This window comes from Sebastes fasciatus, chromosome 19 (genome assembly GCF_043250625.1).
Source record: "Sebastes fasciatus isolate fSebFas1 chromosome 19, fSebFas1.pri, whole genome shotgun sequence".
Lineage (NCBI taxonomy): Eukaryota > Metazoa > Chordata > Actinopteri > Perciformes > Sebastidae > Sebastes > Sebastes fasciatus.
In genome coordinates this window covers 26119420-26147335 of record NC_133813.1, presented here as the reverse complement: position 1 = coordinate 26147335, position 27916 = coordinate 26119420, and the positions used below count along the sequence as shown (strand labels likewise).

General features: G+C 42.7%; 2 protein-coding genes across 3 annotated transcripts in view; both read left to right on the top strand.

Moving 5' to 3' along the window:
• Positions 1-23725, top strand: part of tmem38b (transmembrane protein 38B) — a 173134-nt gene extending 149409 nt beyond the window's left edge. Inside the window, exon 7 of the mRNA XM_074617331.1 lies at positions 23637-23725. The gene's annotated coding sequence lies outside the window, so the exon portion shown is untranslated. The remainder of the gene's footprint in view (positions 1-23636) is intronic.
• Positions 1-27712, top strand: part of znf462 (zinc finger protein 462) — a 76547-nt gene extending 48835 nt beyond the window's left edge. For both annotated transcript variants that reach the window (XM_074617244.1, XM_074617245.1), the window contains exons 5-13: positions 1306-1727; positions 3519-3637; positions 6911-7108; positions 12817-13072; positions 13555-13694; positions 15218-15441; positions 21870-22176; positions 24291-24432; positions 26421-27712. In XM_074617244.1, coding sequence (XP_074473345.1) covers positions 1306-1727; positions 3519-3637; positions 6911-7108; positions 12817-13072; positions 13555-13694; positions 15218-15441; positions 21870-22176; positions 24291-24432; positions 26421-26640 — 2028 coding nt within the window. In that variant the 3' untranslated portion in view covers positions 26641-27712. The remainder of the gene's footprint in view (positions 1-1305; positions 1728-3518; positions 3638-6910; positions 7109-12816; positions 13073-13554; positions 13695-15217; positions 15442-21869; positions 22177-24290; positions 24433-26420) is intronic.
• The last annotated feature ends 204 nt before the right edge of the window (positions 27713-27916 follow it).

Below are 27916 nucleotides of genomic sequence, written 5' to 3'. Positions count from 1 at the left end.
TCAGTAAATACCGGCAGACTACAGAGTTTCAGAGTCAGGGTAGGAGTTGATCTAAGGTTACTATTAAAGGGATAGTTCAGTGTTTTGAAGTGGGGTTGTATGAGGTACTGATCCATAGTCAGTGTATTACCTACAGTGGATGACGGTTGGCACGCGCCCAGCTTGGAGAAGCAGACAGGAGTTACCGACACGGAAGCAAAGCAATGTGCTGCTGTGGACGGGGGCCGGCAGCAAAATGGATTTTTAGCCACCTAAAAAAATCAATATCAGTTTAAGTGTACGCTATATTTAGAATATTTTTGCCGTTTACCTTGCCATGAGACAGCCCTTTCCGAAGAGGAACTGAAGACGTTGTACCCATCTATAGTCTGGCCAAAGCCACCAGACCACTGAAAAAAACTGTAATTTAACCTTGCAGAATACGGCGGTTGCTGGTCTACTGCCGCCTCAATCGGTTAAATTGTTGGTGTTATTGTGTGACTTTGGTGAATCCAAACTAACCAAAGTCACACAATAACACAGTCGGAAACATAGACTGTATAGTCGGGCCTTTCTTTTAGGTGTCTAAAATACGTTTTGCTACCGACCCTGTCCACAGCAGTACATTGCTTTGCTCCCATGTCGGTAACTCCTGTCTGCTTCTCCAAACTGGGGGCGTGCCGACCGTCCTCTACTGTAGGTAATACACTGACTATGGATCAGTACCTCATACAACCCCACTTCAAAACACCTGAGCTATCTCTTTAAGGCTCTCCTGCGCTGGACTTGACCCAGTCATGTTTTGCAGTCGTTCATATGTCGTTCTTGAACCAGAAACACTTTCATTTACAGGCTCAGCTGCAGCTTAAAGTATTTTGGACAGTTGTTTTGGCTGAAAACGTGTTGCATAGAAAGGCTTTCAGGTCACTGATATACCCACATGCTGATCTTCAGCATAAATGTATCCAAGAGAGAGAGAGCTGTAACCAACACTTAACTGAAAATGATTGCACCGATACAGCACAGACAGAACCAGAGGTGTTAGACAGATGTTTAACTGTTGCTTATGTGCCGTTAACATGATTTGCCTGATTTAGGGAAAACCGTTAGAGGTGCCAGACTCTTAGTGATACTTCAGTGAACAGCTCTTTTTGTCATCTGGTAGCTGATTGAGTGTCAACATTGGACTATCCAAATAAATTGTCACCCTTAATCTTTCTCCTTTTATTGCAGCGTTGTGCATCCGCATAACAAAAAGGCTGCGACAGACAAATTCAACCGGCACAGAGAAGCTATACTGAACATTTTCTCCGTTTTGTTTTGCAGCAGGAAGTCAGCGAGGTCCCCCTGACCATGCCTTCAGAGACCCTGACTAATGGCGACCTCGAGGGGGATGAAGCAGCTGAAGCAGTCGACGGCCTCGAGGGACCCGCGGCCCCGATGATGGGTCCGCCCTCGGTTTCTGATGGTGTTCCTGTTATCGCCGCTGAGACACTGGAACCAGAAACGGAGGCCATCGAAGGAAGGGCGGCGGCCCTCGTGGCTGCGGCGAGGGCCGTGGTGTTGGAAAGCGAACTGAAGCAGCGCTTAGCAGCGGGGGGTCACCCGTGTGCCCAGTGCGACCGAGTCTTCATGTCCATGCAGGGACTGAGGTCCCATGAGAGGAGCCACTCAGCCATGGCGCTGTTCAGCAGAGAAGACAAATACAGCTGCCAGTACTGCCAGTTCGTCTCGCCCTTCAGACACAAGTAAGTAGGGAGGAGCAGAGTCTATGAACGACACCTTTAACACTGTTTCAACAGTAGAGTCCCCTGTAGGGCTGTCTATTCTCAATTTGAATATATATTCAAATAGTACAAACAACTATTGTAACATCAATACCAACTGATGGTGTCTAACTTGTGTAGCTGCTAGTTACAGTAATCTCCACAACATGTACCTAAAGTAACTTAAAGGTCCCATATCATAAAAAAGTGAGATTTTCATGTTTTTTATTCATGTAGCAGGCTTAAGTCCTATATAAATACTGTGAAAGTATCGAAACACTCAATCTACAGGGAAATACACACAGCCCGTATTCAGAAACTCTGCATTTGAAACAAGCCGTCAGGATTTCTGCCTATTCGTGATGTCACAAATATACAATATATAGACCCTTTACACAATTTTAAACATTCTAAATGTGTCCCAGTTTATTCCTGGTTGCAGTGTATGTAAATAACATCAGCTGACAGGAAGTACACATGGACCCAAGTTGTTGCCTAGCAACGCAATTCTGTTGCAATTCCGTCAAAATGCGCTAAAACGGAGCGTTTCAGACAGAGGGTAAATACAGGCATATTCAGGCCGACAGTATTAGGAAAATAAAGTTTTTTTTAACATGACAGCATGTAAACATGTTCTAGTAAAAACACAATAAACAAGTATGAACCTGAAAATGAGCATAATATGGGACCTTTAAGGGGACTGTTTGTAAGAATCAGAAATTGCTTGTTAACAGTGAAACCTGTGGCCGCGAAATCAACGAAAGTCAGCGTCCTGTTGCCCGCGCTCGCGCTTGTGCTCGCTCTACATAGACATGAACGAGCATCGGTCTACACAGTGAGGTGACACACGTCAGCTAAAACCACAAACTAATTTTAAGAAAACTGTCCTAGCATAAAGAAAACACTGCCATATGCATAAAATCTGAGTGTAACATCCAACATTTTAGCACCACTTTTTGTGCAATCTAAGCCACTGTCTGCCACAAATGTTTACATGTAAACTAAAGTGTTTTTGAGAATCGATACAGTATCACAAAACACAATATCGCAAGTGTATAGATATTTTCTTACGCCCTTAGTTCTCACCCTTATATACCTTACCAGTCTTGCATCAGCTGTTCGGCAAATCAACTGGATGTTAAACTCATTTTGTACAGAGCCCAATTTTACACCTTACTCTGTTTACCCTATCATGATCCCTTTGAATCCTCAATCTTCCTCCAAGATTTCCTGCCTCCTCGGAGAGCAAGACAAACATTACAGCGAGACAGACATTTTTGGAAGCGCGATTTGTTTTATCCATCACAGAGACACGGAGCGAGAGGGGAAGAGAGAGTCCTCATCTCCTCTGAGCTCTCAGGTGTAATCCCTCTGTACTGTATGTGCCCTGACCCAGAAAGAAGCCGCATTCCCATGCCACCTAGGAGGCTGGCATTAAAAACACAGCCACCGTCCCCACAGGCGCTCACACGTTCGCTCCCACCAAGGGATTGTGGGTAGATGAGTTCACCCCACGGCTCCTTGTTCTGTAGTCATTGGAAATGTGCGGCTTGTTGTTTGTGAGGTAAACAGAATCGAGCGCTTTAGATGCTGCTGAAAAAAAAACCCTGCTGTTGAAATCATCAAAGTGGATGCTCTCTCTCTCCTTCTTTCCTCTATTCTTGTCACTTTCTCTCTTGATCTGTTATCCTGTTTGTCCTCATTCTATCTATTCTTTCTCATCTTTTATCTCATATCCTCCCTAATTTGTTGTATATTTTGTGTTATCACCAGTCTGGACAGACACGTACAGTCTCACCACGGCCACCACAAGCCCTTCAAGTGCAAACTCTGCCCCTTTAAATCTGCCTACGTGAGCCGCTTGAAGAGCCACCTGCATAAGGCGCACACAGGTAAAAAAACACACACGCACACACATACATTAAGTCACACCTTACAGCTGTAGCCATGACTAACAAGGTATTCCCGGGGCCAGAATAGCAGCCTCCTGTTTATCATCTTCCACATAAAGATGCTGCGCTCGATTTAGCTCATCCTGCACAGTGTAACCAATGGACTAGCTGGAGGAGCAGCTTCGCCATTCACAGAGTACATTAGATACGCCTAATTAAGCACATCCCCAAAGAAGATATGATATTGTTTATTTGGGAATATGGTGATGAAAGGTGAATGCCTACAGGTGTCTTTAGTTAGATGTGATTCTGCGCCTGTGATCGTCTTTTTGTTGTTGAGGGAGCCAGACGGCAGACAAAGTCGTAGACGTTCAAGCAAATGTAAAAACCTGAGAAATCGATACGTGAGCAAAAGAAACCAGAGTAGCCAATTTTGAAAAGGCTTTTCAGTGCTCTCGACTGTGATTGGAGAGAACAAGAAACTAAGAGTTAACAACTGCTGTGGGTAATTGGCACAAACCAATTCAGGGTTACGATTACATTTGAAAAGTGGAGTTTGGTCATTTTTGTAGATTTTGTGAAAATAATCAGCACTGAATTTTGTCATCATTGTGGCTCGGTGCTTCTCCTTCGTGTCCATTTATACTTCCACATTCAGAGGCTGTTTCATTCCAAACATGTTCTTACCATGGATGTATTAAAAGAACTGGATCCAGTGTTGGAAGCGGGGATCTGGTCATTCCTATGAGAGTTGCTCAGTGGCGTATGGAGCCTAAATGGCTCGACTTCCGTCTGGAAAAGTACCCGGATCTTGGCCGAGTAGCGTCCGAGATGATTGGCGGAGTAGCGTCCGCTCGGTCACATGACTCGGTCACGGGGTCCTAACGTCACGCCGTCGTCACGGCTTGCGCTCCAGCCTCGGTCTGGGTCTCACTCACATGAACGAAGGAAGGGAAATAACTCTGGATTCAGCTGTTAGTGTGTTTTACAACTTTAAAAACTTATTTTAGGACTATTAGAATGTTCGTACTGGGAAGTTGATTCCCCTAAAAAAAAATTATCCGCTGAGTTACAGACGTCTCTTTCCCAATGTAAGTCTATGGGGAAAAGTATTTTTGGCAATGGCATCAGGTGACTGACAAGGAAGTTGCACTACGAAAGTCGGGATCGACGACCGGCGCACTTCCTGGGGGCCTGGTTCTTACCAGAAACAGTTCAATCAGGAAGTAGTTTCCTTATTAAACCACTTCTGGTAAGAATACTCTCAGATTAGATTTGGTTGTAATGGCGTCACTCCTCTGGATGCTGCTTGCATTGAGGTTGTTCAAGCTGCAGTGGGTAGAAATGGAGCAAATATGATTAAAAGAGGTTATTTTGATAAAATCCAATAAATCATGTCCCTCTGTGTCCTTCGGTGTCCTCCGGTGCTGTCCAGATGTCAATCACTCGCGAACTCTGATCAAACGTTCAAACTAGGCAGCGCTGATCAAATATGAATCGATATTATGTTACTGTAATGCCTATTTCTCTCATCAAATGTTGTCAGAATCATCTTGTAGTGCACGGATTAGCTGTAAAAATTAGAAAGTTTGTGACCCGGCAGCCATGTTGAGAAGAGTTGAGGAAATACCAAGCACCGCTCACCAGCCAGAGCACAGCCAATAGGAACGCTTTCTCTCTGAAATGACCTGTGATTGGTCAAAGTCTTTAAAGCCTGAAAACTGAGCCATGAGGAGGAGCAGAAGTCTCCCAGAACACTTGAATTACAATATGCTGAAACGTTATTATGGGATTTTTGCCCAATGATGCCAAAAACATTGTTGCCCACCCGAGCTTTAAGCAAATATATTCAACATCTAAAAGAAGCAAGATGCTATAAAGCCCCCCATGGGGTACATTCAAAACTCTACCAAAGCTGCCAGAAACACACACAGTAGCCAAAGCAGCACCAGTACAGTCGTATACTGTAACGGCATAAAGCAAAGAAAAGTGTTCATATGACTGTAATTTGTGTGCATGGCTCACCAACCTGCACACAACTTTATTTAAAGGTCCCATATTGTAAAGCAGGTTTAAGTGCTATATAAATACTGTTAAACTATCAAAACACTCAATATACGGCGAAATACACACGGCCCGTATTCAGAAATGACGCGTTTGAAACAAGCCATTAGGATTTCTGTCCATTTGTGATGTAACAAATATACAATATTTAGACCATTACACGGTTTTAAACATAAACATTCTATATGTGTCCCAGTTTATTTCCTGTTGCAGTGTATGTAAATGACATCAGCTGATAGGATGTAAACATGGACTCAAGCTGTTTCCTAGCAACGCAATTCCATTTCAATTCCATTGAAATGTACTAAAACGGAGCGTTTCAGACAGAGGGTGAATACAGGTATATTCAGACAGACAGTATGAGGAAAATAATGTGTTTTTTTAACATTAAAGCATGTAAACATGTTCTAGTAGAAACCCAAAATACAAACATGAACCTGAAAATGAGCATGATATGTCCCCTTTAAGCTAACAAGCTTCATGCTAATTATTGAAAAAAAGTTCCTCGATAACATTTTGCCTCCCGTTTTAGGGCTGCAACTAACCATCATATTCATTGTTGATTAATCTGTGGTTTATTTTCTCGATTAATCGATTTGTTTGATCTATAAAATGGTGAAAAATGTGGATCAGTGTTTCCCAAAGCTCAAGATGACGTCCTCAAATGTCTTGTTTTGTCCACAACTCAAAGATAGAAACCAGAAAATATTCACATTTAACAAGCTGGAATCAGAGAATTTGGACTTTTTTTTTCTTTAAAAATAACTCTAATCGAATATCAAAATAGTTGACAACTAATCGATTAATTGTTGCAGCTCTACTCGCCTCCCTCTGGCAGTGTGAGACTACAGTATATCTATGTTTACATTCAAAGCCTTTTATACGTAGTCAACTCAAATAATAGTAGTTGTGTTTCTCACATACAACTTCAAAATTGCCTCCAAGGAAAGTGTACGGTGAGGAGTTGGAATGTGGATCATGTTTATGTGTGATACCTCCAGACATCTCTAATAAACATTGCAGCTCGATAGTTTTTCTATTGAAATTACAGTAATTAGTCCAAGAGGAGCACTAAGTGACATATTTGTTGGCTCAGAGGGGAATAGCTTTGTGGATGTTGATTATCACTGTAGATCCTCATCTAGTGCTGCCTTTGTACAGTGAACTTCATACATTAGTCAACATTCTGTTTTTCTATTCCCCCTCCAGGTGAGCAGCACACATACCAGTGCTTGTCGTGCCCCTTCTCCTCTATGACCATCAGCCAGCTGAAGGAGCACTCTCTGAGAGACCACGGTGAGGCCCTGACGCTCCCCAAACTGCGGGCCGCTACCCAGGCTGCTCATGGCGCCCTCAGGCCCTCGCGGCTGGCCAGTAACACAGAGCAGACTCCCTTCGCCCCGGATGGTATGAGATCCTGCATAATGTCATTTTAATAGATCTTATGACGGGCTTGTCAGGCCACATTTGGAAAATCTCAATTGAGCATCAAAGCAGAATCCAGAAATCCTTAAAAATGAGTTTCTTAAATTTGGAGCCTCGTGGGGTTTAAGAAAAAAATATATATATATCTTTATAGAAATAGGCCTATATCATCTTGTCTGTGTAGTCTATATAATATGTATATATATTAGGGTTTGGCGATTGGACAAATGTATCTGCTATTGGTGAGTACGGCTGAGTACTTTGTACCGTTTTGTTTTGCTTATTTAATGGTCTGCCTCCGAAGAACGAGAGCCGCTCAGCTGCTGCTCAGTGGACAGATAGAGATACAGCGGGGGGGGGAACGGCATATTTTCACATCTAACTCAGACAAATGAGTGTTTTATTTGGACCAAACCGGACTTGGTGATTGTTAGAAAGACTAACCAAAACCGTTTGGGGAGTTCTATTTGTTTCTTTCGAGTTTGAATGTTTTAATGCGCTCCGCCGCAAGAGCAGCTGAAACTATGTCGGCAGGGGGGGGGGGGAGTAGAGGTGCGCACCACACTGCACGCACGCACGCACACACACACACACACACACACACACACACACACACACACACACACACACCTGCGAACATATATCGGCAATCAAAGGTTGTTGAGCTGACAGTGGCCGGTTGGAAAAATTTTAACATATTGCCCTGCAATTAGCAACTAACTTTTATTTTATTGATGTTATGAATATCATTTTAGTTTGATCCATGTAATAATTTGATTTATTAAATATCAGAAAATAGAATAGGACAATGTGCGCTATAATTTCCCCACAGCCAAGAAGATGTATTCAAATATCTTATATAATTTCCCCAATGAAATTCACCTAACTATCATTATCGAAATCGAAAATTTAATCAAAATCACAATACGACCTGCTGCAATATTCAAATCTCAGGATGAGGAGAAAGTCGTAATATTTGTTTAAGGTAAAATATGTGTCAAAATACCATTTTGAATTAAATATCGTGGAGCTGCAGAGATGTCCTGGCCTACACATCATAATCTACAGACTTAAGAAAACCTCTCTGTTTGGTACAGATCCCCACAAAACTCACACCATAATCACGTTAATTTAATTTTTCAATTTAACGATTTGATAATTATCATTCCCTCTAATATCATATAGATATTTTAACAGAATCATTCAGCCTTATCATGCTCTTGAAAATTAAATAAAGTATCATAAGAAATGTAATCAACTAAAACTTATTGACATTCTGATCTTGAAAGGCAACATTTGGACTAAAAAATGCAACATTTTCTGGTGGATCTTTTGATCCAAGGTTGTTTTATACTATGCGGGGCGGCTGTGGCTCAGAGGGTAGAGCAGGTTGTCCACCAATCGGAAGGTCAGTGGTCACATGTCGATGAGTCCTTGAGCAAGAAACTGCTCCCGAAGGTATAGCCATCGGTGTGTGAATGAGTATTTAGATTAGATCCTGATGGGCAAAGTTGGCACCTTAGCAGCCTCTGTCGTCAGTGTGTGAATGGGTGAATGCTGACATGTAGTGTAAAGAGCTTTGAGTAGTCGGAAGACTAGAAAAGCGCTATATAAGTCCAAGTCCGTTTACTATGAATGTAAAACATTAAATTTCCTATAAATATGGAAAATCAGCAGTTAGGGTCCTAGTGTTTGGAAAAGGGGTTGAATAAATAATATGAGAATTTAGGAGCTTGACTGCTGAGATTTGACTCCCCCCAGCCTACAGAATATTTCCTATCACAGAGGCACCTTCACTGTAGCTCGGTGCAGAAGCTTATCTCCTTGATGTGATGCCATGTTTTAGGTGTTTTTAGTGGCTGTGCATTGCACAGCTTGCAGACTGTTCTTGGCAGCAGCTGTCACCTTGCTGCTGGAGCTGTGGAATCTTCCCCGGAGCTGAAGCAGGGCAGCATTCCTCAATGCACCAACCACCACTGTCAGCTGTGCCCTACCAGGACAAGTGAAGCATTGAGAAAGAGCAGAGCTGGCATATTGAATGTCTCTCTCTACTGTGCCAAACTAGCTACCTTCAGTCCAATGTCTGATATTTGAAGTGGAATAGAGGGGTTTGTTTTGAAAAGATTAACATTCAATTGGCTCTAAAACTATCATTTTAAGACCCACGTTCTTTAAACTCCAACACCACCCTTACTTTTTAACACTGCTTTAAAGGGACTGTTTGTAACTTCTTACACGTATAAATCAATGCGTGTCGGTGACCCATGCGCGCTCGCGTGTGGCTACGCTGTTCAGACTCAGACTCCAACACAAACTACACGGAAGCAGCAAAACCTCTTGGTTGTATCTAGTGAAGCCCGTCTGTTAAACAGTGTTGGCCGCGGTCGGAGGACGCGGGGGAGACCGTAGCTTTGGTCTCCAGGACCGGAGTCTCTGCTGTACTCTGCTCCTCTGCTCCTCTGCCTGCTTGCCTTCACTCACACACCGCGGTGTTCTCGGTCCTTTGCTCCACTCTCACGTGCATGTGCACACACTCCACACTGCAGAAGACTTCGTAACTCTGAGAATATCTAGTGAATGTACAGTGGACGTTTGTGCAGAACTAAATGCTGCAGCTCCTCCAGACCAACAGAGGTTTCCCGTGTCTTGTGAAGTGACGGGGCTCCGCAGAGAGAAACGTTATCGTCTCCGACCAAAACTCCGGTGTCTTCCCTGTTCCCTCCGGCCGCGGTCGGGAGGCTGAGGCAGGAAAAGCCAACACTAGGATCAGCAGTGATTCATGGAGAGACCTTCGTCTGGTCAGCTAACATTACTGCCAAGCAGCTGAAATATAGAGTGATATTGTGCTTTTAGCTGACGTGTGTCGCCTCACTGTTTTGAGCGATGCTCGTTCATGTCTATATAGAGTGAGCACTAGCGCGAGCAACAGGACGCTGACTTTCGTTGACTTAACGGCCACAGGTGTCGTTGTTAACAAGCATTTCTGATTCTTACAAACAGTCCCTTTAAGGTTATCCTTAAAATGTATTTAAGCTGTCCTCCTCCCCTTGTCTTCTCCAACTCCTCACAGACGTATTCCACCTCTCATTTATGCGATTCAATAGACAGTTTTGGCCCTTAATCCATTCAAGAAGACACATCACCGACAGAGTTTGCTCTCCATCTGCTATCTCATCTCCATACATCTCCACAATGCAGAGAGGATATTAAAAGCATGAATCAGCTGCGGCATTGTTTGATTTGTGTGAATTCCTCTGCCTCTTCTTGCAAAAGTGAGAAATTGGATCTCAAGCATTTTATAAAAGTAGAAGTTTAAAAGAAAAGTTGTGCTTTTTCTTGCTTTCTTGTACTATGAGTGCTGAATGAGGCATTTTTCACAAGGATAGATATTCTATTAGTGTCACTGTGGTTTATTTATTGATGTGTTGGAGGCTCCAAGTAGGGCGAGAAGATGAGCTTGCTCACTGATATTATAGACTCTTGAGATGGGGAATGAGGAGGGAAAGAGGTAGGGGACAAATGATGACAGTCATAGTTCCACTCTCTATCTGTGAGGGGGGGATGTGACATTTTGAGTTCCCGATAGGAAAAGGAAAGGAGAGGAAAGGATCAACCTCTATCTGCAGATAGCCTTTCATTAAATATTAGTATATGTACAGAATATTCCCTTTTTGAAGAATCAGGAAGTTGAATCTAGATACATTAAGTAGGTTAAACTGCAAAAATGTGCATTGGAATATAGGGCTGGGACGATACACTACACCCACCTCCCGATTCAATACTTTCACGATACTTGGGTGCCAATTTGATATGTATTGCGATTTTTAATTATTGTGATTCTACAAGTATTGCAAGTAATTTTTTTAACACTAGACCATGGGAAAAAGTCGAATCATACACTTCTAGGGACTTTTACTTTGGAAAATATCTAAATTAATCCTGTAAGAAAGTTTGATTTTCAGCATGTATGTAGTCAGAGATGTCCTGAAGTCAAATATATCAGTCAGCAGCTGAAATATAGAGTGATATTGTGTTTTAGCTGACGTGTGTCGCCTCACTGTTTTGAGCGATGCTCGTTCATGTCTATGTAGAGTGAGCACAAGCGCGAGCAACAGGACGCTGACTTTCGTTGACTTAACGGCCACAGTTGTCGCTGTTCACAAGACATTTCTGATTCTTACAAACTGTCCCTTTACCATAAATGTCAGTATATGGGTGCTCTACAGTCGTAGCGTCGGCCAAACACCGGAACAAAACACTGACAGTATGATAATAATGCACTTCCTGTGCCTAGTGTGATAGCCTATAGATAAGATATATTTTAATATATTGCTATAGCCTATAAAGAAAATACAGTCATACCGGCAGGATTCTAAAGTGCACAGAAGCCGTTTCCATAAAGCGCTGGCGTCTGCCTGTCTATTATCATGAGGACGTAGAGACCCGCAAAGCCAAGCGTCAGTAGAGTAGGCGGTCCTTAATGTGGCCCAGGACACAATCACACACACACTGCTAAAAGAATGTGTCCATATGTGGCCCAGATCACCTGTGAATGTGATCTGAGTGATGGGTGCGTCAGTGCGTCCTCAATGTGTCTTGAGTGCGTTTACACCTGTACTTTGAGCTGTCCCACTTGTGATCCGATCACTGAGGACGCATGTGAAAGGTCCCATGTTATAAAAAAGGGAGATTTTCATGTTTTTTTATTATAAAGCAGGCTTAAGTGCTATATTAATACTGTGAAAGTATCGAAACGCTCAATCCACAGGGAAATACACACAGCCCGTATTCAGAAACTCTGCATTTGAAAACAAGCTGTCAGGATTTCTGTCCATTTGTGATGTCACAAATATACAATATTTAGACCATTACACAGTTTTAAACGTAAACATTCTAAATGTGTCTCAGTTTATTTCCTGGTTGCAGTGTATGTAAATGACATCAGCTGACAGGAAGTAAAAATGGACCCAAGCTGTTGCCTAGCAACGCAATTCTGTTGAAATTGCATTGAAATGAGCTAAAACGGAGAGTTTCAGAAAGAGGGTGAATACAGGTATATTCAAGCAGACAGTATGAGGAAAATAAAGTTTTTTTAACATTACAGCATGTAAACATGTTCTAGTAGAAACTCAAAATGCAAGTATGAACCTGAAAATGAGCATGATATGTCCCCTTTAAAGTAGTATTGTACTGTTGTGGTGGGTGGAAGTGGAGCTGGTTTATGTACAGTTAGGTGGTTTAGTCCAGGGTTGGCCCCCCTTCGAAGGATGACGAGATAAATCTGAGGGGTCATGAGATGATTAATGGGTAACAAAAGAAGAAAGAAGACAGTTCTGCTACATAAATCTGCATGAACTTTTCTTTAATCTTTGCTTTTTTTGTGAAATATTGGAGAGTTTTACCTCGATGGGCCTCGTAAAGTTCTTTAAATGAAACCACGTGAGAAGTTTAGAGGGGAAGTGTCTCTTTAGGGGAACTGCTAACAATTTATAAACATCTGAAACGTGGCAAGGAGCTCTGACTAGACACTGCTTTTTTGGTTAAGAGGCCACAAGCCAAAAAGGTTGGAAACCACTGGTTTAATCTATAACAATGCATTGTATTTTGTAAGCTGTTCCATTTACACTTGAATAAAAAAAGTGTTTGTTACAATATAATAAACAGCGTGTTTCTCTAATTTTCTCTCTCAGATCCGTCATACCTAGAGCCAGCGGATGTTCGTCAGCAGCTTAGTCATTACCAGCTGGCCTCCCGCAGTCATATGTCTTCCGGCTCAACACCTGGTGGCTCAACAGTGGCTGATCATCGACCAGACAGCGTCCTCACTTGTGAGTTCTGTGAGTTCAGCTCTGGATACATGCAGAGCCTGCGTCGCCACTACAGGGACCGCCACGGTGGCAAGAAGCTCTTCAAGTGCAAAGACTGCTCCTTTTTCACCTGTTACAAGTAAGGAACGGCTTCAGCAGGGAAAAACAGGAGCATGGCTGACATACAGTATATGCAAACTTTAGGCAAAGTGCATAAACTATGTACTATGATACTAGATAGTCGTATCCAGCATAAAGGATAGGACAGGGGTCAGCAACCTGCTGCTCCGGAGCCACATGCAGCTCTGTAGCCCCTCTCCAGTGGCTCCCTGTGATGTGAAATCTCAGATGTTTTTCCCCTCAATGTGGCCCTAATACTCTGTAATACATTTACTCTTTGGCCCTCACTGCATTAGACTTATATACTATATACTTAGACTGTAAACTGTGTTACCTTCATCACAATGCTCAAATGTTTTGCAGCTCCAGACAGAATTTTTTTTTTTTTTTGCCTAAAATGGCTCTTTTGATAGTAGAGGTTGCTGACCCCTGGGATAGGATAAAGGATAAATCCCCTCAATGAATTAATGATCCTTCTCTCTGTCTCTGAATCTATCTCAGGAACACCTTCACCATGCATGTGGAGGCCGGTCACAACAATAATGCACCCGACAACCTCCCTAAAGACCTGCGCTGCCCTCTCTGCCTCTACCACACTAAACACAAGAGTAATATGATCGACCACATCGTCCTGCACAGAGGTACGCAGCATGCAAAGTGGAACCAGACCTAGTAAACTTTACTTTTAAAGGAATAGTTCAACATTTTTGGGAAATGCGCTTATTCACTTTCTTGCCGAGAGTTACTGCAGATGAGGAGATGGAGCTTAAAAACTGGAAATAGGGAAATGGCTACTATTTTTTTGGCCAAGTATAGTGACTTCCTGGTTGGGGTGGGAATCACCAGAGGCCCCACGATACGATATTATCACGATACTTAAAGGTCCCATATTGTAAAAAGTGTGATTTTCATGTCTTTTATATTATAAAACAGGTTTAAGTGATATATAAATACTGTTAAACTATCAAAACGCTCAGTATACGGAGAAACACACACAGCCCGTATTCAGAAATGCGTTTGAAACAAGCCGTTAGGATTTCTGTCCATTTGTGATGTCACAAATATACAATATTTAGACCATTACACGGTTTTAAACGTACACATTCTAAATGTGTCCCAGATTGTTTCCTGTTGCAGTGGATGTAAATAACATCAGCTGACAGGAAGTTAACATGGACCCAAACCATTGCCTAGCAACGCAATTACGTTGCAATGCGCTAAAACAGAGCGTTTCAGACAGAGGCTAAATACAGGTATATTCAGGCAGACAGTATGAGGAAAATATAGAGGTTTTTTTTAACATTAAAGCATGTAAACTTGTTCTAGTAGAAACTCAAAATAGAAGTATGAACCTGACAATGAGCATGATATGGGACCTTTAAAACCATGATTACCAAGTCGCCAAAATTTAGCGTAACTTTGGAACGTTATTTAGAGTTCTTGTTGACAAACTAACATGATGGTTAGTACCAATGGATTCCTTAGGTTGAGCTCGCTACAACCTCTGAAAAACAGAATAGCAGCCGTTGGATTGTTAAGAGGTTAATAGTTTATATAATAAAAGATCGATACTTGACGTCCGTGTATCGACACAATATTGCTACGGAAAAAATATTTCGATACTATGCTGTGTTGATTTTTTCCCCCACCCCTACTTCCTGGAGTCTTGTCATCACCACAAGGTTGCCAGTTAACCAGCAGACATGCACCTTGTTTTCCGTGATAAAAAATGTAAACATAATTCAAACAAAGTCAACAAGTAATATAAACTGTAACTGAAGCTATTGCTTTACTGAATCATTACGGCATTATTTGAGAACATTCATGAGAACGGAAACAGATAAGTTGAAAGATTTAAAAGCAAATACAGAGGGATAGTTTTTATATGAGACTATCTTCAGTTATCTAGAGGAAGTGTTTGTGTTGAAACTGTCAAAACCACCAAACTATAACAGCTCCTGTGTGTGTGTGTGTGTGTGTGTGTGTGTGTGTGTGTGTGTGTGTGTGTGTGTGTGTGTGTGTGTGTGTGTGTGTCATTTGATCTCTCTCCTGCTCCCCCACATCTCTTCTTCCCCATCCACCCTCGTCGCTGCTTTTCTCGCTCTCTCTTTCTCCAACCTAATAATCCACCTCGCTCTCCCTCTTCTCTTCCTCCACCTTCTAGAGGAGCGTGTGGCTCCGCTGGAGGTCAGCCGCTCCAAGCTGTCGCGCCACCTGCAGGGCCTCATATTCCGTTGCCACAAATGCACCTTCACATGCTCCAGTGACCAGGCCCTGCAGCTGCACTTGCAGAAGCACGCCGAGATCAAACCCTACCAGTGCCAGCTCTGTTACTACGACAGCAGTCAACGGAGCCAGCTAGAGGAGCATCTACGCCTTGAGCACAAGGTCAGTAGGAGGCCATGTATCATGCAAGTTTAAATTTAAATCGATATACCCTACATATCTGATTTCTACAATATAATATAATAAGTGACCTTCTGGCTTATCTCCGATGGAGTGTTATTGGTTTACGCATAAGAACATGTTTTAAAGGGGACACATCATGCTCATTTTCAGGTTCATACTTGTACGTACATGGTTCTGCTAGAGCAGGAGTCAGTAACCTTTACTATCAAAAGAGACATTTTAGGCAAAAAAATAAATAAAATTCTGTCTGGAGCCGCAAAACATTTGAGCATTGTGATGAAGGTAACACAGCTTATAGTCTAAGTACAAAGTATATAAGTCTAATGCAGTGAGGGCCAAAGAGCAAATGTACTACAGAGTATTAGGGCCACATTGAGGGAAAAACATCGGAGATTTCCAGAATAAAGTCGTAATATTACGAGAATAAAGTCATAACTTTACGTGAAAAAAGTCATAATATTACAAGAATAAAGTCATAACTTTACGAGTAAAAAGTCGTAATATTACGAGAATAAAGTCATAACTTTACGAGAAAAAAGAAAATAACACATAAAATTACTACTTTATAATATTACGACTTTTTTCTTATAAACCGACGACTTTATTTTCATAATATTACGACTTTTTTCTCGTAATATTATGACTTTTTTTTTTTCTCGATTTGGCCCTAATACTCCGTCGTACCGTCGTACCATAGACCTACAACAATGATAAATAAAAAAACAGTTATTAATTTTTTACCCACAAGTCTCCCCTTTACAGACATGCCCACTTTATGATAATCACATGCAGTTTGGGGCAAGTCATAGTCAAGTCAGCACACTGACACACTGACAGCTGTTGTTGCCTGTTGGGCTGCAGTTTGCTATGTTATGATTTGAGCATATAGTTTTATGCTAAATGCAGTACCTGTGAGGGTTTCTGGACAATATCTGTCATTGTTTTGTGTTGTTAATTGATTTCCAATAATAAATATATATATACATTTGCATAAAGCAGCATATTTGGCCACTCCCATGTTGATCCATCCATCCATCTTCAACCGCTTATCCGGGATCGGGTCGCGGGGGCAACAGCTCCAGCAGGGGACCCCAAACTTCCCTTTCCCGGGCCACATTAACCAGCTCTGACTGGGGGATCCCGAGGCGTTCCCAGGCCAGAGTAGAGATATAATCTCTCCATCTAGTCCTGGGTCTTCCCCGTGGTCTCCTCCCAGCTGGTCGTGCCTGGAACACCTCCCAAGGGAGGCGCCCAGGAGGCATCCTTGCTAGATGCCCGAACCACCTCAACTGGCTCCTTTCGACGCAAAGGAGCAAGGACTCTACTCCGAGTCCCTCACGGATGACTGAGCTTCTTACCCTATCTCTAAGGGAGACGCCAGCCACCCTCCTGAGGAAACCCATTTCGGCCGCTTGCACCCGCGACCTCGTTCTTTCGGTCATGACCCAACCCTCATGACCATAGGTGAGAGTAGGAACGAAGATTGAACGGTAGATCGAGAGCTTTGCCTTCCGGCTCAGCTCTCTTTTCGTCACAACGGTGCGGTAAAGCGAATGCAATACCGCCCCTGCTGCTCCGATTCTCCGACCAATCTCACGTTCCATCGTCCCCTCACTCGCGAACAAGACCCCGAGATACTTAAACTCCTTCACTTGGGGTAAGGACTCATTCCCTACCCGGAGTAGGCAAACCACCGGTTTCCTGCTGAGAACCATGGCCTCAGATTTAGAGGTGCTGATTCTCATCCCGACTGCGTCACACTCGGCTGCGAACCGATCCAGTGAGTGCTGGAGGTCGCAGACCGATGATGCCAACAGGACCACATCATCTGCAAAAAGCAGCGATGAGATCCTCAGCACACCGATCTGCAAACCCTCCTCCACCCGACTACGCCTCGATATCCTGTCCATGAATATCACGAACAGGATTGGTGACAAAGCGCAGCCCTGGCGGAGGCCAACCCCCACCGGAAACGAGTCCGACTTATTGCCGAGGATCCGAACACAGCTCTCGCTTTGGGCGTACAGGGATTGGATGGCCCTGAGAAGTGCCCCCCTCACCCCATACTCCCGCAGCACCCCCCACAGTATCTCCCGGGGGACCCGGTCATATGCCTTCTCCAAGTCCACAAAACACATGTAGACTGGATGGGCATACTCCCAGGCCCCCTCCAGGATCCTTGCGAGAGTGAAAAGCTGGTCCGTTGTTCCACGGCCAGGACGGAATCCGCATTGTTCCTCTTCGATCTGAGGTTCGACTATCGGCCGAACCCTCCTTTCCAGCACCTTGGAGTAGACTTTACCAGGGAGGCTGAGCAGTGTGATACCCCTGTAATTGGCACACACTCTCTGGTCCCCCTTTTTGAAAAGGGGAACCACCACCCCGGTCTGCCACTCCTTAGGCACTGTCACCGACTTCCACGCGGTGTTGAAGAGACGTGTCATCCAAGACAGCCCCTCCCCACACAGAGCCTTCAGCATTTCTGGGCGGATCTCATCAACCCCCGGGGCTTTGCCACTGTGGAGTTGTTTGACTACCTCAGTGACTTCCACCAGGGTAATTGATGATGGTCCCCCATCAGCTTCCAGCTCTGCCTCTACCATAGAGGGCGTATTGGTCGGATTCAGAAGTTCCTCAAAGTGCTCCTTCCACCGCCCGATTACCTCCTCAGTTGAGGTCAACAGTGTCCCATCCTTACTGTACACAGCTTGGATGGTTCCCCGTTTCCCCCTCCTAAGGTGCCGGATGGTTTTCCAGAAGCACTTTGGTGCCGACCGAAAGTCCTTCTCCATGGCTGCTCCGAACTCCTCCCACACCTGCTGCTTTGCCTCCGTCACGGCAGTGGCTGCTGCTCTTCGGGCCCGTCGGTACCCTGCAACTGCCTCCGGAGACCTCCGAGATAACATATCCCGGAAGGCCTCCTTCTTCAGTCGGACGGCTTCCCTGACCACCGGTGTCCACCACGGTGTTCGAGGATTGCCGCCCCTTGAGGCACCTAAGACCTTAAAACCACAGCTCACCGCCGCAGCTTCAGCAATGGAAGCTTTGAACATCGTCCACTCGGGTTCAATGCCCCCAACCTCCACAGGGATGCCAGAAAAGCTCCGCCGGAGGTGTGAGTTGAAGATCTCTCGGACAGGGGCCTCCTCCAGACGTTCCCAGTTCACCCTCACTACGCGTTTGGGCTTACCAGGTCTGTCCAGAGTCTTCCCCCACCCTCTGACCCAACTCACCACCAGATGGTGATCAGTTGACAGCTCCGCCCCTCTCTTCACCCGAGTGTCCAAAACATGCGGCCTCAGATCAGATGATACGATTACAAAATCGATCATCGACCTTCGGCCTAGGGTGCTCTGGTACCACGTACACTTATGAGCATCCTTATGTTCGAACATGGTGTTCGTTATGGACAATCCATGACTAGCACAGAAGTCCAACAACAAACGACCACTCGGGTTTAGATCAGGGAGGCCGTTCCTCCCAATCACGCCACTCCAGGTGTCTCCATCGTTGCCCACGTGCGCGTTGAAGTCTCCCAGGAGAACTATGGAGTCCCCTACTGGAGCCCCATACAGGACTCCATTCAGGGTCTCCAAGAAGGCCGAATACTCCGAACTGCTGTTTGGTGCATACGCACAAACAACAGTCAGAGTTTTCCCCCCCATAACCCGAAGGCGTAGGGAGGCGACCCTCTCGTCCACCGGGGTAAACTCCAACGTAGCGGCACTCAGCCGGGGATTTGTGAGCATCCCCACACCCGCCCGGCGCCTCACACCATGGGCAACTCCAGAGAAGAATAGAGTCCAACCCCTATCCAAGAGTACGGTTCCAGAACCGAGGCTGTGCGTAGAGGTAAGCCCTACCAGATCCAACTGGTAGCGCTCCACCTCCCGCACAAGCTCCGGCTCCTTCCCCCACAGAGAGGTGACGTTCCACGTTGATAAGAGTGTTAAATACATGACTTAAGTTGAGAGATTATATCTCCACACTGGCCTGGGAACGCCTCGGGATCCCCCAGTCAGAGCTGGTTAATGTGGCCCGGAAAAAGGGAAGTTTGGGGTCCCCTGCTGGAGCTGTTGCCCCCGCGACCCGACCCCGGATAAGCGGTTGAAGATGAGTGAGAGTGTGAATCAAGCACACTGTCAATCACTGTCAATCACCAGACAAACAGCACTAGTACCATATATATATATATATATATATATATAATATATATATATATATATATAAACCATACTGCTGGCACTATCTTTCCCCGGTTATGCTTACATATATGATACCAATGCTGTTTGTCTATATGAATTTTATTTTTGAGATATGAGGACCAAACATCATGAATAAAGTGAGTACAAGTGATTCACAGTGTGCAGGAGCTTTTTGGTCCCTTCACGTGCAGCTGAAGGTCAAAAAAGGTCCAGAAAGCAATGATGGCAACGAGAAAACAGAGATTTCTTTGCCATAAGGGTTATGTAAATATATGCCTCAATCTTGGAAAACATGCAGTTTAAAGGAAGAAAGAGAGAGAAGGGCTCCTCCTGGGTGAGACAGAGAGCTTATTCATGGTAGGAGGAGAGGAAGAACAGACATGGGAAGGATGTTGCAGTCCTCAGGGAATGTGGGAGGAGGGAATTGCTCAGAAAGTAGTGACATCATTTGCAACAAGATGCAAGAAGCAATGAAATGAGATGGTTCTGTCATCAAAATATTTCACCTTCTTTGTTATATTTTAGGTTACTCATCATCTTATGCTGCATTGACTTGTCTTGATACTTCGGTACCAAGTCAATACCAAAATTCTGAAAACGTGACTGTTGTTTTTACCGTTGGTATCGTCAGGGCTCATTATTAATGGCGTCCCGTCATCCCGGGGATGATAGAAAATGTGTTTGGGATGCAGTAAACCTACGCGTTGATAATAATAGCACCCTATTTGTTCCTTGATAATGCTACATTGCAAACAACAAATCCGTGTTGAAATCGTCAGGACGAGAGCTAGTTAACATCAGCTGTTAGCTCCGTGCAAGACTCTATTGCACGTCTGTCCATCCTGGAAGGGGGCTCCCTCCTCTGTTGCTCTTCCTGAGGTTTCTTCCATTTTTTCTCCCTGTTAAAAGGTTTTTTTTTTTGGTTACGTTTTTCCTTATCCAATGTAAGGGATGCACTGTCAAGGACAGATTGCGACTCTTTAGCTCCTCTCCAGTGGCTCCATGTGGATTTTTAAAAAAATTGGTGGAAATGAATAACTGTTTTTTGTTTACATTTTCATTTTTATTTATCATTGTTACCATTGTCTATGGTACGACGGTACGACGGAGTATTAGGGCCACATTGAGGGAAAAAAATAAATCTGAGATTTCGAGAATAAAGCCATAATATTACGTGAATAAAGTCATAGGTTTACGAGAAAAAAAGTCTTAGTATTATGAGAATAAAGTCATAATATTATAAAGTAGTAATTTTACGCGTTATTTCATTTTTTCTCGTAAAGTTATGACTTTATTCTCGTAATATTATGACTTTTTTCTCATAAAGTTAATACTTTATTTTTATAAAATTACGACTTTTTGCTCGTAAAATTATGACTTTATTCTCGAAATCTTTTTCCTTCAATGTGGCCCTAATATTCCGCAGTACAATTGCACTTTGGCCCTCACTGCATTAGACTTATATACTATATACTTAGACTATAAACTGTGTTACCTTCATCTAAAATGTCTCTTTTAAGAGTAAGGGTTGCTGACCCCTGGGCTATACAAATAAAATTGACTTGACTTGACTGTGCTGCTTTCCAGCTGCTAACAGCTAACGCTAACTAGCTCTCCTGCGGATTTCAACACAGGAGGTGCCATTGATTTACATTATGGTGTGTTCAGGCACTGTTCAGTAAAAACTGAATGAAAGGAATTAGGCGAAGCTAATTCTATCATGATAAGTTCAAATGTAAAATATTGTTTTTGGTGAGAAACTTGAATAAATCCAGTTGTTTTCACAGCAATATAAAATAGATAATAGAGAGGGAATAATAACCTGTTTAACTTCCTGACAAAAACCAGTATGCAAACAGTAATAAAGGAATGTATGTTGAAGTTTTGTTTTATTTTTTTATTATTACTGTGGTATCAAAATTGGTATCGAGAATCGTGGAATTTCACTGGTATTGGTATCGACTACTAAATATCTGGTAGTTTTTTTTAATGTATCAACTTTTTAGTTGAAATTCACTTAATAAAAAAGAAATCTGAAGACATAAGCACACATAAATGTAACACATTGCGCAAATATAGTGTCCACCCTTTCACTTGGTGATGAAAGAAAGAAAAGCCCCACATAGAAAGGGGGTTATGTGAGATAAATACTGCTCAGAGCCCGCTATACCAAACTGATAAATACTGCCTGTTTCTGATCAGGTTATCCGGAACTTCGAGCTGATGGGCCGCGTCAACCTGGACCAGCTGGAGATGATAAAGGAACAAGGGAGCAGCGCCGAGGAGGAAGAAGAAAGAGAAATCATGGCGATGGTCGGAGATGGAAAAGTACCTGCAGAGGAGGAGGAGGACGACGACGGAGGAATGCAGATTATGCAGAACATAGTGGAGGAACAGAGAGAGATGGAGGATGAAGAGATGGAGGACAGCATCAAAGAGGAAGAGGAGGAGGAGGAAGAAGATGAAGAGGAATTCGGGGGGGTGGAGGAGGAGAAGCCTGGCCTACAAGGTAAATACAGATGATGTTGCTCTCTTATGTTATGTATTATCTACTCATATTCATCCTGTCCATATCTAAAGGACAATTTGCTTCAAACACAACCACTGATGTTTGCTGAAAGAACAAATATCGCATAACACATTTCTGTATAAAACCTTTTGGGATTACAATATAAACGAGCACCTGCTGAAAAGCAATTTTCTGTCATGTTCTCAGTAATTTTTATATCAAATTGTGGTCTGTGTGAAAAATCTCCTGTGTCTCATTTCAAGCCAAATAAATGGGCCCATAAGTAAGAAAGCAATCATACTGCTAGAATATTGCAAGTCCCATAGCATACATATGCTCATACAAATGTCATGAGCAGTGTTTTTTTTCCCCCAAAATAGCTACAGTCTTGTAATTCTGAATAGATTTTTTGCATTTCATTCTTCTATCTTATTATTCAGTGTACTTGACTGGTAGTTCACTAGGGGGGGGAATCACCATAGATTAAGATTATCACAATACTTAAGTCACAATACAAATTTATTGCGATTTTAAACATTTCGCGATATGCAGAGTATTGCCATCCATCCATCCATCTGCAACCGCTTATCCCGTTAGGGGTCGCGGGGGGGCTGGAGCCGATCCCAGCCGACATTGGGCGAAGGCAGGGTACACCCTGGACAGGTCGCCAGTCCATCGCAGGGCTGACACATAGAGACAGACGCTCACATTCACACCTACGGGCAATTTAGAGTCCACAATTAACCTAATCTGCATGTCTTTGAACTGTGGGAGGAAACCGGAGTACCCGGAGAAAACCCACGCTAACACGGGGAGAACATGCAAACTCCACACAGAAGGGTCCCAAGCCGGATTCGAACCTGCAACCCTCTAGCTGTGAGGCGCCAGTGCTAACCACTGCAGCCCCGTGCAGAGTATTGCGTATAAGATATATTGTGATTTATTACCTTTTTTCAACTGCACATTATGCAGCTTGTCAACACCTGTTTTATCTAATAAGATACAGTTTTCACTCTCTTCATTTCAGAGTTTTTATTCAATGGCAGTGACAGTTTTTCCTTCCATTTAGCATACTTCCCGACAAGCTACCATGGTTGGTACCAATTGATTTCATAGGTTTTTTCTAGTTTCATATGATACCAATATCTTCATCCTAGCTTTAAAGCTGAGCCCGCTATAACCTCTTAAAGACAGAATAGCGGCCAGGCCTACCAGTTGGATTGTTTGATTGAGAGGTTAATAGTTTGTATAATAAAAGATCGATACTTGACATCCGTGTATCAATACGATATCGCCACCCAAAGTGATCATACTATGCTGTATACATTTTTTTCCCATGCCCCTATAGTTTATTGAAGGAAAAAGTAGATTTCATACCAAAATATATACCGATTAGCCCTAGTCTACAGAGAAGCCATTCATTTCTAATACATTAAGCATTTTCACTTTGTGACTTAAAGGTCCCATATTGTAAAAAGTGAGATTTTCATGTCTTTTATATTATAAAGCAGGTTTAAGTGCCATATAAATACTGTTAAACTATCAAAACGCTCAATATACGGAGAAATACACACAGCCCGTATGCAGAAATTTTGCGTTTGAAACAAGCCGTTAGGATTTCTGTCCATTTGTGATGTCACAAATATACAATATTTAGACCATTACACGGTTTGAAACGTAAACATTCTAAATGTGTCCCAGTTTATTTCCGGTTGCAGTGTATGTAAATAACATCAGCTGACAGGATGTAAACATGGACCCAAGCTGTTGCCTAGTAACGCAATTCCGTTGCAATTCCATTGAAATCCACTAAAACGGAGCGTTTCAGACAGAGGGTAAATACAGGTATATTCAGGCAGACAGGATGAGGAAAATAATTTTTTTTTTTAACATTACAGCATGTAAACATGTTCTAGTAGAAACACAAAATACAAGTATGAACCTGAAAATGAGTACGATGGGACCTTTAAGTATACTTATTATGGAATACTCATTCGCCTGATAATAAATAAACTATAGCAATAAATCTTTCTATTGTTTTCAAATATTATAATAAATAGGAAATGACCGCTTATGAAATTATTCGGAGACTAACCAATCACTCTATTTCCCAGATATCCTTGCATCTCCCACCAGCAGCAGCAGCAGCAGCAACTCTGCGCCGAGCGGTGCAGAGAAGCGTCTTCCCTGTGAGTTCTGTGGCCGCTGCTTCACCAACAGCCTCGAGTGGGAACGTCATGTCCTTCGACACGGCATGTTAGTATTTTTTACTATTTCTCTTCTTCTCTACTCTCGTTTTGTGTGTGAGCTTGTGTACTTTCCTGTTTACCCATCTTTCTGGTTTCTGTGCAAACAATACGGACTAATGACATCGCCATCAGCCTCAGCAGCTCTTTGTGTTTAGTGCTAATAATTAGCAAACATTGGCATGCTAAACTAAGAAGGTAAACATACCTGCCAAACAACAGCATGTAAACATTGTCATTGTGAACATGTTAGCACATGTCGTCAGTGTGGAAGTACTTCAGTGAAGAAGACAGCTAACGTTAACGGACGTTGCTTTAACTTGCAGTATGATGCATTCAAGCTCTACTCAGTAAAAATTAGCTCTGTGCAGGACAGTGTTGCTTTCCGGCTTGAACACGGGAGGTGTACATTATGATGCTTTTCAGTAAAAATTAGTATTGGGCTGAGGTAAGGTTCAAATGTAATCTTGTAAAATGTAGTTTTTGGCAAGAAACTTGAATAAATCCAGATGTTTAAGGGAGATGTTTTCACAGAAATATAAAATAGATAATAGAGAGGGAAATATGACCTGTTTAACTTCCTAACACTATCTCTAAGCAACTTATAATATATAATTAAAACTACTAATGCCTAGATTTTTTTTAATCAAAGCAAATATAAAAAAAAATACAATCATTTATTTCCTAATCATTTGAATTGTGTGTTTTTATGCAAATAACCACTATAGATGACAATAACAAAGTAATATTTGACGGTTTACACTGACTTCGGGACGGTTGAAATAATTTTTCGCTTCGCTATCAATTATAGTTCTTATGTTGCGTTCACGTGAAGCGGAATTTTAGCCTTGCTTTACTTGCACGAGTTGGACCGCCGGGATCATTTGTGTTCATTCGCGTCCCTTGCGCCAGATGCGCCCCGAGAGGAGGAGGGGGCTTGTCTCCGTAGATATCAACAATTTTTCTTTCCACAGTTCACATCACCACACCATCAACCATGGAAGAAAAAAACACTTGCTGCTTTGTACATGTTGTAGAAGTCCCAGATATGTCAGGAAAAACAAACGCAGTCGTGTCTGGGTTCATAACGTCACCCGGCAGTGCTCAGTGAATTTCACTGAACTGTATTCACATACAGTGCCATTGTACTGACTGTATCTAGCAAGCCACACGTCGCTACAGTGGTATGAACCCAAAATAAACAGATTGTGCGGTGATTTATTTACAATAAAATGGATCAAAATGATGCCAAAATAACTACGTAATTATGTCTTAAAAGTAATTATTTGTAAAAAGTATGAATTCATGCTTTGTTAGGTCTGTCCGTGAGACGACAAGCAAACAACTTTTAAAATGCTTGATTTCTGAATGGAGTTTAGATCAATCAGTGGCAGGCAATGCTAACATTGTAGCTGCTCCATCACCACTCAACATAACGTCATCTTGGCATAAATATGGCAGCGATGTTGTTGTTTATACCATAGACAGTCTGTGGTTTATACACATACATTTACACACAAAGTTTCGTCCGGTCTCTGTACAGATATGAGGTACTATCGTAGCTCTGGGTGACCACAGATGGCTACAATATTTTCCTTTTCTGATTCATCAACGTCAGGACGTCAGTGACAACAAGAGGAGAATCTCAACGCTGACAGGATGTCACGACATAGCGTCACGCAAATTTCTGAGCGAATTTCGAGTTTTTCCATCCTTTGCGCCATTCGCGTCGCCTGGCGCGAACTCGCATCTATTCGCCTCTTTGCATTGACTTTAAATGTAATTGCGTCGCATGAAAAGTTCGCTTCGCGCTATGTGCTTACGCAGCATTAGAAAGACAATATGCAAAAATCGGAATCGGCAAGGTCAGACTTTTAAAAAAATCGGAATCGGCAAAGAAAATTTCAATCGGTGCATATCTAAGTCTTATTTTATTCTTTGTTCATATCTTTCCACATGTTAAAGGCACTTCTTTTTGCTCCCTCCCTCATTTGTTAGGACGGTTAACAACAGTCAAATAGACACCAGCACCACCTCCGCAATGGAGGCCTCAGCTTCATCTTCTACTGGCTCCTCCGTCTTGATGGACACAGGATTGGACCTGTCCAGCTACATCAACGAGGAAGAGAACCCTGCCGATCTATCACTGAGAAGTCCAAGCCAGTATGTGGAAGACAAAGAAATGCTCGACACCAAAAAGGATCAACAGTTTGGCTGAACTGATTGTGGCCTCTTGGGATATTGTGCTAGAAACTGATAGCATTGGGTAGGATGAGCACTGAGTTGGATCTTAAAATAGGACATCAAAGGAAACAAAAAGATTGAAAAAAAGTGACTTCTTATGAGTTGGCACATTACTAGATTTTTAGGTGTTACATATTTAAGTATTAGATTGTGCTGCATAAAAACGGCTGAGCTCTCTAAATGGGCAGTCCCCCTAGGACAGATCTTAATATATTGGTAACCAATAGTGAACAGAACTCTTTATTGCTGACATTCTGGTCAAATCTACAGTGAAAGATCCCACCTAGATAAAACTATTTATAAAGAATGTTGTCCAAAAATGATGAACTAAATTTAGTATTTTATTATTTGAAGCACCTTTTACACTCCCCTAAATCAGGGGGTACTGTAAATTTACCCAAAAGGAACAAGCGAGATACGAAAGCATTTAAACCCGTGGCCCACTGTAGAGCTACCTTTTCTTGTTGAAAATCTGAGACTTTTTTCATTTTAGCCTTGTGTTAAATGTGTAGAAGTATTCCTTGAGAAAGAGTCGCACCTTATCTATTTTGGTAAAAACCACCAATCATGTTTTTCTTCGACAATTTACCCCCAAATGTTTGTAGCAAATTGCTACATTTTAGGTCCCTGAATATTATACTACGTATAAGCCTTCAGCCTGTGGCACCCTTCGCATTCTGACTGTACTATTTTATTGTCCGGTAATTTCACTGATGAAATCATAGAAAATAATGGGATTAGTTTATTTCTCCCGTCCCCTGTAAGATAACGTGTTGTTTGTAGTCCAGGTTAAACAATATCCTGTGCACTCGGAAGATCAATACAACAACAGAGATATGTTTAATGTGTCATGACTGTATCCATTATGAAATCCGTTAAGCTGAGCCTGGAACATAACTACAAGTTTTTATAACAGTGGCATAATATTTGTCATCATGATCAGATGGACAGAGATCACACTTGTCTTTTCAGTGCCAAATTAATAATTGGATGTGACAGAATCATCCACAAAATAACAATTTAATGCAAAGTTTTGAGGAGGCTGACCACCACGGCTGAGTGTTGAAGCCAGTGCGTAAGTGCCTTAAAATGCAGTTCCTCTAATGGCCACTAAATGGCTTTTATTGCTTTAAAAAGGAGTTTGAAGTAGCCAGGAAATCACCCTCCAATCTCTCTCTCTCAAAATGTTCTTTTCCACAAGAATTTATGGCCTCAACAGCTACTTTCACTTCTTCTAATGTGTGCCCAAG